The 12,319-nt window shown below is 38.4% G+C and overlaps 1 protein-coding gene across 16 annotated transcripts in view; it reads right to left on the bottom strand.

The window, feature by feature from the left end:
• The window catches only part of LOC129780606 (chondroitin sulfate proteoglycan 4), a 44,437-nt gene that overhangs the window by 4,156 nt on the left and 27,962 nt on the right, over positions 1–12,319 (bottom strand). For all 16 annotated transcript variants that reach the window (XM_055789050.1, XM_055789042.1, XM_055789049.1 and 13 more), the window contains 4 exons: positions 9,259–9,418; positions 7,658–9,196; positions 7,299–7,599; positions 6,873–7,238 (listed from right to left, as the gene is read on the bottom strand). In XM_055789050.1, the coding sequence (XP_055645025.1) occupies positions 6,873–7,238; positions 7,299–7,599; positions 7,658–9,196; positions 9,259–9,418 (2,366 nt within the window). The remainder of the gene's footprint in view (positions 1–6,872; positions 7,239–7,298; positions 7,600–7,657; positions 9,197–9,258; positions 9,419–12,319) is intronic.

Here is a 12,319-nt window from a genome sequence, read left to right as displayed (position 1 = left end):
CTAATAACTCTTGTCACGATATAATTGTAAAACATATGGGAATAAAATTTTCCGAATTTTCCCATTTTCCTTCAGAGTTTTCCAAAAATTTTCAATTTTTATGTTTGGTTATAATTTTTATAATATTTCTATGGCTCTTGTATAGATCAAATCAAATGCGCATATTGTTCAAGACATTGCTGTAACCATGGTAGGCGATTGCACAGCGACTCGAGAAAATACAACAGTCATTCCCTAACTGGAATATCTTCAACTGGACTTATATATAACAGGGCGTACGTTAACTGGGATGTAAAGCAGTTATGTATCAATAATACCGTTCATATGACACTCTTCATCTTCTTCTTCAATGGTACAGTCAAACCTCCTATAACGCGTTGAGTACGTACCGCGTTATATGGAAACCGTGCTATAAGAAACTCGGATTTTACATACAAACCAGGCTAATCCGTAGCGCGTTGTGTGGAAACCAATGTGGAAATGAAAAGGAAATGATGAAAAAATAAAACGAAAAGTAGAAGGGTCTGAGCCTAGGGGCACGAACGGAAGTTTGACGTTGGACTGTAATTGTTCAGAACCGTTGTTTTTTTTTTTAATGTAATTCTTTCCATTGTTCAGAAATCTGTTAGTTAAATTCTTTTGAAACTCTAAATAGTAGCCCTGAAAAGGCCGGAAACCGTCAAACGGTTTGTAACGGTTTGTACTCATAATCGAGAGCAGTAGCTTTTTCGGTGGAATAATGCTCGTTTGCAGACTATCACAATTGAGTCATATTGGTTGTACTGCTCAATCTATCATAGAAGGAATTGAGTCATTAAGAATTATAATATGAGTCATGAAGAATAAACCTTTGCGGTCGTTTGTCTGCTCTCAGTCACCACAGCAAGGAATCATACTAAATACATCATTGAACGATGTTATAGTTTTGTTTTGTTTATTTTTAGTAATAGGTAACGGTACTTGATATTAACAAAATATTGCAAGCGTGGGAGGATAAGAGGATTTCTTTCAAGGGAAATTAATTCCGACCGCAAAGGGTTTTTTATTTCATTTCGTTTCATTTTTGTGATGCGATGTAATGACGATCTCAATAGGTCCTCGCATGATAATCGCTGCGATTCTCCTAGTATTGATATAATTTTTCGCTGTACAATTGCCCGAGTTGCCACAGCCCGGAAGACACTCGCTTATAATGTTCGTCACCCCGTCATATACAAAAGTCATTCCCTAACTGGAATATCTTCAACTGGACTTATCTATAACAGGGCGTACGTTAACTGTGATGCAAAGCAGTTATGTATCAATAATAGATGTTATCTTCAATTCGAAGTATTGCTTTTGCTGTTTGCAGTCCAGATTGCGAATAAAATTCGATAAATGTGTTAATTTTTCGGCCCAATTAACGAACCTTTTTTATTTGTTAAATTGTACACTTGTGTTATTATTTTCACTGTAGATGTCTCAGGAGAAAAAATTGCTGGATAAATTTGCTGTCTAATGGTATATACCATGGGTGGCCAAAGGGTAGTTCGCGGTCTACCGGTCGCCCGCGTAGCTATTCCTAGGCGCCCACCACTTGATCTAGGATATTGTCTCTTTCAAATGCAATGAGTTTTATATCCTTTTACTTTTTGCCGTGATTGTTTTATAATGTGTTTCTATTGATCGTAATGAGAGGAGATATTTCTCCATTTCTCATCAACGTTGGTAGACCGCAACATGCCATTTGAACAATTAGTCGCCCGCAAGGAACAAAAGTTTGGCCACCTGTGGTATATACTATAACAGATATCGTAATAACGATTTAGCGTAATATGCATTTGAAAACTTTTAGACAAACATTACATTTTTCATACAGTGACCCCCTATATAGAAATCAAAGACGTAGTCCTACGTCAACACTAAACTATTTTTTTTATTTAAATGTTAAAATTTCAAAACTTTATTGGGGTGTTCTTCTCTGATACAAGTGGATCCCTACCTAGATGGGGACTACGGACGTTGATTATGCTGAAGTTAGAAAAGTGGCTTCGCATACTCAATCTTCACATTATTTCTGTAATCATTTTTAAAGTGTACTGATTCTTTTAAAACAAACCACAATTGTGCTTGTGCACATTTGTGAACTCGAATAATTCGAATAAAGTACTAGTAGCAGCTGAATACTACTTAAATAATGAGAGAGTGCAGAATTCATTCAAACTCTTGTGATCATCCTTTCTCTTTAACATTTCAGATAAACCCCCTTCCGCTTTCTGCCGTACTGTTTTTTTACCGCTCCTATAACCCTACCAAACGGGCGCACCTTTTTCCATAGATCTGCCTTAAGTTTGATAGGTTTGGCAATGACAGCTAATTTTGCAGCACATCTTGACTTGCGAATCATATCCTCTAAGCCGGAGCTGCCTGAAACCGATGTCGTAAACGGCTAAGAAATTATCTTGAATGTTTATATAAACATATCCAGTTAAAATCATGCATTGGTTGCAGGAAAAGAACTGATGGGACGTTGTTGAACGAAACCGCGCTATAAGAGTACCGCGTTATAGGAGGGCTGTTGCAATTTCATCGTCGCGTAATATGGAAACCGCGTTATAGGAGGGTTGACTGCACTAACGTTCTTATCGTTCCTAGCGTTTCCAACATTTGCCATCTCAATTTAGCATTCTTGCATCATTTGATTTGTACTTAGTTGATATTTATATATCAAACATAACGCCTTGAGTATATTCTGAGTGACAAGCTCTACAATATGTGCGAGCACAGTGTAAGTCAGAAGAAATTTCATTGACAAAAAATCCCGACTGTGGAGTGACAACACGGATATACGACGCGGTTAGGAAAACGTCGTTCTACGATGTCATGAGCTGTGTCAACAATTTATGGTCGACATATACGTAAAGGTAAGGAGTGAACGACTGCGATTCCCACGACGTAATAAACAGAATCGCCTTACACCGCTATACATTCACTTGCGAGACGTTATCATGAGTAATTTCTGGAACGCCGTGACAGCCTTTAATATTGCTTGGCCAAAACGCAATGCATTATCATGACATTACAACACGTGTGTTCAAACGAAAAATGAAGTTTTCAATGAGCTTCATTACAATATTACATTTATACTCCCATTTCAATTTGTTTACTCGACAAAATATTCCCTGAGAAAATCGATAGTGAAATTTCATCGGAAATTCCATATCCGTCTACCGATCTACTACTCACCCAAAATTTTGAAATACGACAGAATTTGGATTACCCGAACGGATGAACGAATGCAAGGGAATTTATAGAAAAATAGTTAAGTTAGAGTCAGGATTAAGTCTTCTAAGTATTCAATGCAAAAGTCGATCGAGTTGATGAAATTCGATTGAGTTTCAAACCAGAATATGAGTGATAGTTCAATTTTTTTATGACAAACAAATTGATCTGAAACTTTTATCGGCGTTCATGGCAGATGGAAAATGTACGAAGCGGTTTCCTATAGATTTCAGCAACGACACTTACAAATAAAATTCAACGCAACGCAGACATCGACATTGATAATCACTGGGAGATACCATATTCGCCTCAGCTGAAAAGAACATTCAATGCTCATATCAATTTGCCAAATCTGCCCGTATATCAACTTCAATGAAGTTGTCTGGAATATCTTGGGTTTCCTAAATCAAAAATTGTAAGGGGTTGTATCTAGGACACGACCGCATATTTTCGACGTAGAACTACTCAATTATATTATACGATCCATTTGTTTACTACTTTGAATATTTTTTTAGAATGCATCGAAGTTTTTGTAATAGATTATGTTCTTCGTTACAAATAAATTTGATAAACATCCTTTTACGTTTGCTATGATGGCTGCGACTACCAAAATATGTGAACGGGAAAATTGTCAAGAATCATTGTATTTTACATTTCCCTCTGAAATTATTGCACATATCATGTTTACGTAGTTCTTGAACCGCGAAAGTTCATTCACCTCTAGTATCTGAAATGACGATTTTCCCAGGCTTCTCAGTCTAAAAGTGCCTTTTAGAGAAACATATTCTGGTCTGCACAACGCAAGCGAGTACAAAAGTATTCAACACCAAAAAATACCCCCGACTTGCATGTATTTCCAAAACGGATTCCCCCAGGCACATTAATTTAGAAGTCCGTGTTAGGAAAACACAACTTAGTGGGAAAAAATTACCCCCGACTTGCATGTATATTTGCAGAGCGGATTTCCACAGGTACATCGATTTTGAAATCTGTGTTGGAGAAACCGTAAATCGGGCCAATCAACCCTTGGCAGTAAGGGCGTTTAGATAACGCTTGACATTTTACAGTTATTCAATTGTTCATCTCATGAAAAATAACATTTTATTAATTTTGATAGATGCGTAGAAATATTTTCTATCAATTGATGCAAACATCTTTCCGATCTGTTAAGAGATGTTCGAGTTATAAGCATTCGAAATACGGGTAGGGTTAGCACACAAATCGGCAGAACAAATGTATGGGAAAAAAGGATGTTCTTCCAGTTTTCATGAATTCAAACCATTTAGAGATTAGCGAATTGTAATGTATAGCATATCAAACAAATCTTAGAGAATTTCCGATTCGATTGGTATGCAAATCATGAGAAATCGTTCACATTGAAAATAGTTATTAACGTTAACTTTATTTCATAAAAACGTGACCTGTTTTCTGATTTGGCACCCTTCCTGAAAGACGTAGTTCTACGTCAAAAACGGACGCAGAAGTTATAAATTAAGCCATATGTTCACTAGAAACAATATATTTATTAGAAATAATTTGAATGGCAGTATAACGTTTGCCAGGACAGCTAGTCCCTCTATAACAATAATCTTTTTTTTTTCAATTTAAAACTATTTTAAAAACATTGAATTTGTTACAAAAAAGTGTTATGCTATACATTATGATTACCTAATCAATAAACGGTTTAAAGTAACGAAAATGGAAAGTATTAAGCTGGGGTGAAAGTTATCCATTATTTTCTCGGTAGCTGGTTTTAGTGATCAATATCTCACGTAATATCGATCATACGATTTCGAGTTTAGGCTCATTGCAAAGGTGACATCTCACACTAAAATAAATTATCTTGCTTGTTTTTTGTTTGTTCCATTCAGTTATGAGTTACAGGGTGTTAACGTTGGAGGTCAAAAAAGAGAAAATTTGGTACACTCTTTTATAAATGTGAAAATGCAGGTCAGGCCGCTGAAATTGTGAATGATGTTTATGGTGCCGATACTGCAACAGTAAGATACGTGCAATTTAATTTATTTCTTTAAAAAAATATTTTCTAAATTTTTTTAGTACACACTAAAATTAGTAATACACTATATTAAGATCTCTACTGTCAACAAATGCACCGTTTGAAGCTAGCTATTAACCTGAAACGTACAGAATTGGCCAACAGAGGAGGTGTTATGTTCCATCAGGAAAACGTATGTCTACACAACTCCAAGAGCTTGATTGGGATGTTTCAATGCATCCACCACATAGATCGCTGATATTGAAACGAGTGACTTCCTCTTATGTATAAAAAGGGGAATTGGTAAATCGCTGAAATGTTTTTCTACATAGGAAGACATTTCTTCCGGGGATAAGTCAGCTCACCATACCGAGCTCCCCTCTAAAAAAATCGCAAACTTCCCCACTGCCAACCTTGATTTCGCCTCCCCTTTCTGATGTGTCAGGGTTTATCTGGACAATGCATCTGGCACCCCTTAGGATGTTTCTTCAGGCTCAAACTGATTGTTAAAGCCCTGAAGGTCATTCAGAGCATGACTCTGACGTGCGAAATTAACTATGAATAGCAAAGCAGTCGGCAAACTCAAGAAACTCCCCTCGATGGAAGTCAACATCTTGGACTGCCATAAACTAGTTACAGTCTCTCTTGAAGAGAATAAAACGAAATTTACGCCGTTCGACTCGTTCCGAGCTTGCTGGCTTATTGCGCTCTTTGACTATTGCGGAGGACCGATGCGGGGCCTAAAGTGTTAATATTGGTCGGGAAGTTTATACCGTTTCTACTCCCGTACAGAAAATGATCGGGATACACCGCAAGACAGGTGCGATCTTGATCCCGAGTTTTCGATGGAGGAATTCTTTCCTGCTCTACATTCATGTAAGTCTCACTGAACTAAGTTCAACTTGCTAAAAAGCCTCCCTGAGGTGGCTAAAAATCGCATAGAAATTGTTGGAGAAAATGATCTTGTTTCGCCTCGATAAATGAGATATCTTTTTAAATAAACGGTTGAAAGAACTGCGTCAAATTTAAGTCTTAATCTTGATCGTAACACGCTTTAATCGTTTTTAGAGAATTAGAATCATCAGTCAAATAATCCATAATGAATATGCAATCAGAACCGGTAAAAAATAAATTATGTCAACAAAAATGCTGGAGCTGGAGCCCATGACAAGGTTGGACATAATAGAAGCGCAAGTCATGTTGAACGATTTTCGTTCAATACTTTTGTGAGTGCTACTCTTAGCAAACTTCTTACGTGCAACTATGTAGCGATGAATTACTAGCGCGAATCTTCATCACGTTCATTCGTTTGTGGTTTATTTACAAAAATGATTGTTATTTTCAAAATAGATTTTCAAAAGGAGGTTTTCCAGAATGTTCGCAAAAAAGTTCTGCTGGTGGTGATGTTCCTTAAAGTTTTGGTGATTTTAGTGAAAATATATCGAATGCATTCATTGTAGACTGATATATCAACGAACTTGAAGACTCCTCCAAAAAGATTGTTGATTGCAAAATAAAGTTACTTTACTTTGAAAGGCACAATGTATGTGTCATTTATCAATGCTCCCAAAACGTGAAACGACCGTATCATCTACACTCAATCTAAAATACTCACTCAAATCGCTACTCTGGATCATGGACTTCCCGCCGATCCACATATGCATTCCGGTGTTTGTAACCACCTGCGGGACCTCATCGTTTACCGGCAAGATCTGAATGTTCAGATTGAAAGGGACGCTTTCCTTGTTTCTTCCGAGAGCCACCAACCGGATCGTATCCGACGAATTCTCGCTACCGTTATGTACGTACGTAATAACGCCGCCCTCCAGCTGTTTCTGGGTGAATCGATTAACCTTGGACGATTTCCCAGACTTAATGCTACCGTGCAGCGGATGCTCGAGTATTTTGTACTCCAGAATCTTCCCGTTGTAATACTCTGAATAAGACGTGATATCGCTGGGTTGGATTTTCACAGTTTTTCCTGAAAAACCAAACAGACTTTCGATATTTCATTGATAAATTTGGTGAATCCAACACCTACCTTCCTCCACAACAATAGTATTCGTCTTGATATACAAGTGCTCGGGAATGATCACTATTCGCATGATCAAATCACGCAACCATGTGATCCCGTTGGTAACATCGAACGTGAAGTAATCGGAAGATTGATTAACTCCAGCTTGAATGTAGAACATTTTCTCTGAGTTGATTGTTGACTGGTCAAATACCTTCGAGTTGTACTCGTCATCCGAAGTGATCGATTGGATTTCAAGATATCCGTGCTGAGGTTGAGTGGTCACTAAGTACGTAATATCTCCAGGGGATATGTTTGGATGAACGATCTGCCAATAACAGTATTTACAGTATATGAATATTCGTAGATCGTGCATTTTAAATTACCTCCAGTATATCTCTAGATATGATGACACTCGTCGATTCTTCGACGAATAGAGTTTGATTCCGTCTAATCCTCAGCGGTTCCCAGTATGCGGGGGGATAAATACGAACCATAATTTCGCCCTCCGCCCAAACACCCTTCGTAACGACTCGGTACTTGATTTTATCCATGGAGGCTACCTCTCTGTTCCAGTAAACAAGCCGTTCCCCCAGGATGTCCGCTTGGCTGAAGTTCATAATTGTACTGGCATTGCTGATTTTATGTAACTGCGTAGCATTGAATTTGGCTCTGAACAACTTTAATAACCCATTGCTTGGTTCGTTTATCACTCTATACTCAATTTCCTCCGGTTTAGCATTCAAATTTGTGTCCACATTTAATTCACTCAGTGTCAGAAGCACGGCGCGACCTTCCTGGACGATCGATGCATTACTCTCCCGTATTTTCAAAAACGGGTCGGACGCCTCAATTTCCATTGCTCCCGGTACTTCGTACAGCCCATCCGTCACGATGAACGAGAGCTTCCCATGGTCCGTTCCATTGTGCTGAAATAAAAGTCTGTCGCTGTCGAGATCATCCTGGTTGAATAATTCCACAATTTTTCCATTTTTTAACAACTCCCCATTGGTGCACCCCACCGATCTATACTCGAGATCAGTTCTTCTGGTCTCGATATCCGGATCGGCATACTTCAAATCAGCCGATGTCAAAAGCTTGTTCTCATCCCTAACGATATGAAACACCTTATCGAACACCCGATATGGCCCGTTGTCGTTCAACAGGGTGATCTCAACCTGAATCTCGCAGACGAACTGGAAATCCGTCTCGTTATCGGACAGTATCAGCAGTCGAAAACTATCCTCCTTCGATTCTGAGTCATCGTGACAGTAATAAATATCGCCGAGGTACAAATACTGCAACGTGAATGAGAATATCTCTCTCGCCTCATGCGTCCTCGGATTGACCTTACAGAGGCCCCCGTGTTTTGGGTAGTGTGTTAAGTTGAACGTCAGATAGCTGAATTTGTTGAAAAGTACCTCAAAGTTTGTACGCGACAGCGCCGTTTTGTTTCCCTCGTGCACGTACAGCTTTTCACGCTTCTGGTAGATAATCTGCTTCGACAGGGTATTCGGTGGGCTGTAAATGAAATCGAGCTTCCCTTGGACATCATCGCACTCGGGAACCGACACGATAAACTCGAACGTGTCGATGAAGTTCCCGTAGGAGGACTGGTAGGTGCGGTATTTGATGAGGTTTTTATCGACTTCCTGCTGGGTGAAGGAATCCCCCGGCTTGGCGTACTCTGGATGTCCATCCACGTAGATGATACCGAACTTCGGCGGTATAACGACGGTGTAGATAATGTTGCGTGCGTACGTTGGAATGGGACTGGTTTGATGAAACAGGTAATCCGCCCGGATTGTGTTATCTTTGGTGTTGATGTACATATTATTCTGTCGAACGATTCCAATTCGGAGTTTAGTGAAGGAGATTCGGAAGTCGTACGTCGAGGTTGTCACTGGACCAAGAGTTACTGTAAACTGGAATTTATGGAAACCATTTGTATTATACTATTGGAATAACTGAAATGTAACAATCGTACCTTGAATTCATCGTGTAGTGGTAAATCCGACGAATGTAGGTATCGTATCTGCCCGAGAAGCAGTTGATTACTGCTAAACGAGTCGACCGAAATCCAAGAGGAATCCACAGATCGTAGCTTTTGCAAGCTCCCGTATACCGGTGGTTGAACTACGTCGAATCTGTGAATGAAACCCATTTAATTTGTGTAAATATGGTTGTGTAACATTTACCCGAATACCATTCGCCCGAAACACGTTTACCGGAAGCACATTTAAGCGAATGACATTCACCCGAATGTAACAAATACCCAAATGCAACATTTACCCGAATGAACATTTATCCGAATGCGACAATTACTCGAATGCGACGTTTACCCGAATGCGAAGTTTACCCGAATGAAAAAAAGGAAAAAAATCTGACAAATAAGGTTATGAATTTTATCGAATCTCCTCATAATACATAAGATTTTATCAATACAACATGCAACAAAAATACGCAGTAAAATGAAAAATTGTAATAAGGAAATTTGAAAATGATGCGGAAGACTTCGCTGATTAATTTTTAAAAATTAGTTTAGGCACAATTTTACATTCCGTTTTCGTTCCTTTCCGTATTTCTCTTTAAGGCTAAGAGAGCATTTAGAAATCAATACGGGCATAAATCTCATAGAAATGTGGAAAGAATTGGTAAAAAAACAATGATACTTACAGTATGCAAAAAAAGTTTATCAACCCAAAGTGAAAAATTAGATTTCTTCCAAAAAAACCCACCAAAAAATTAAAACACGGTTAATTGTTGTTCAACTCATTACTATTACTATGTTAAAACTACGCCTATCCATGCAAGTTCGAAATTAAAAAAATTCTATTGCATTTGAGACATGATGTTGAAAAAAATATAATTAAAAAATAACGATAAAAAGTGTATCCACCCCTCTGGCTCAGATAGTTTTAGTACTTCGTATGACCATCTCTGGCTTCAATAACTGCTCGGCATCGTCGTGGGATAAACTCAACAAGCTTAGCAGTTTTTCCGGGGTGATTTCGTCCCATTCAGTTGGGATTACCTGCTGCAATTGCTGGATGCTTGTTGGTTTTTGTTCCTGGAGCTTAATTTTCAAAATTGACCAGAGATGCTTGATCGGATTAAGGTTGGAAGACTGTACTGGCCACTACATAACCTTGATACGCATTTCCTTGAACCACTGTGAAACCAGCTTTGAGGTGTGCTTCGGATCTTCGTCTTGTTGGAATGTATACCTGCGTAAACCGCCTTGGTCATGATTCCATCAATGAACTCAAGTTCTCCAACGCCGGATGTAGCCATGGGTCCCCTAACCATGACTCTACCTGCAGAAAAAAATCAAATTCATGCTCGGCTGGTTGAAAAATCAATGTTGGTGAAATAATTCACCACCGCCACCGTCTCGTCTGACAAAATTCCAGTCATCACTGGTTCATGAAATGTGGTGCTGGGCCCACTTAAATCTTTTTTTTTTATATTTTTTGCGGACAACCATGGCTTCTTAAGTGGTACTCTGCCCTTAAGTCCTTTTTTATGAAGACAATTTCGTACGAATTGTGATGTCAGTTGAATGGAAAACTCGCTTTCAATCTGTTTCGCATTTTCAGGAGCTGATAGTGAGAGAGAACCCCGCTTTTTGTACATCTGCTTAGTGACTTAGTGAATCTTAGTGACCGTATCTCTGTGAAGCTGGACAATATGGGGGCGAAGTCCCCATCTAACGAAGATAAGGAACCGAGGCGGCCCCAAGTCGCCGAGGTGACGCAATCCGCTTCGGCCGCCGACACGCCGTAGGAAGCGGCGGAGACGATTCTTCAGTAAGGACGGTATACGTTTGTTGGTGTATTACGTTTGCCCGGTTGTTCTTTGCTTTGAAATATATTATTTACATTTCAATTCAATTGATTTCAATTATCAAGATCACTACCGAAATTTTGATCCTTTTTTATATTCGGGTAAACTTTCTATCCAGATAAAAGGTATTCGAATGACCTGGTCTCTCGTGAATGCTCTAGAATCTCGCTGACTATATGTAATTATTTTCTGTTATAATAATTTTATCTCCTTCGAACCCATCTTCTTCTTTGTTTTTTGACGTGGAGCTACGTCTTTCATTAAGGGTGACAAATTAGAATACAGGTCACGTTTTTATGAAATAAATTTACCGTTAATAACTATTTTTGCCGCGAACGGATTTTGACGATTTCCATACCAAACTAATCGAAAATTCCCTAAGATTTGTTTTTTATGCTATATATTGCAATCCCCTGGTGTGTAAAGAGTTTAAATTGATGAAAACTAGAAGCATTTCCATTTTCCCATACATTTGTTCTGATCATTTGTGGACTTCCCTACCCAAGCCGTCAAAACGAGCAACTTATCGGTGATTAACGAAGGGGAATGCTTTAAAGTCTCCGTGAACAAAGAAAAGAAGAAGAAAAGAATGAAAGGGAATATTTGCCTAGAGCATAAATATTGGATCTCGCTGACGCAAATTTTCAGTATCGTTCTAGATATGAAGTAATGAACATCGCTTCTTTTTGTTTTGCGTCGTCATATGTCTTCGTTTCGGATTGAACTGTGGACGCGACCAAATTACTTACTCGCTGATGTCTCTGGCATTGAAATTATTACATCAAACTGAGGCCATTACATTAAGGTTCTAAATTACAGTGTACAGTGTACAGTGTACCAATACATTTGACACTTACTATGTACACCAAGCAGGCTTTCTGTTAAAATTGTAAATAAAAACAAAAAAGTAATCTACAAAGAGCAGCTCGATGTAATTTTTCATCTGCGCAAAATAAATATAAAAATAAATAATTGTTATCGAGTAATTTTTGAGGTATTTTTCGTTACGTGAATGTTTTGCCATCACTTATCTTCCAGTTTATCGAATCAGCGGTGAAGTTTTTTCATTTTTAAACCAAAAATAATAACGAAAATAAAATACTAATCAAGTCGGGTGAAACGGATAGTCCACCGACAAAGAACAAACATTTTGTTTAGAAAAGAATTTGGTTATCACCTCCTTCTTTTATTAACAGATGCCT

The sequence above is a fragment of the Toxorhynchites rutilus genome, chromosome 3 (assembly GCF_029784135.1).
Source record: "Toxorhynchites rutilus septentrionalis strain SRP chromosome 3, ASM2978413v1, whole genome shotgun sequence".
NCBI classification, from domain to species: domain Eukaryota; kingdom Metazoa; phylum Arthropoda; class Insecta; order Diptera; family Culicidae; genus Toxorhynchites; species Toxorhynchites rutilus.
The sequence above is the reverse complement of the archived record's forward strand: the minus strand, read 5'-3'. Positions and strand labels throughout refer to the sequence as shown.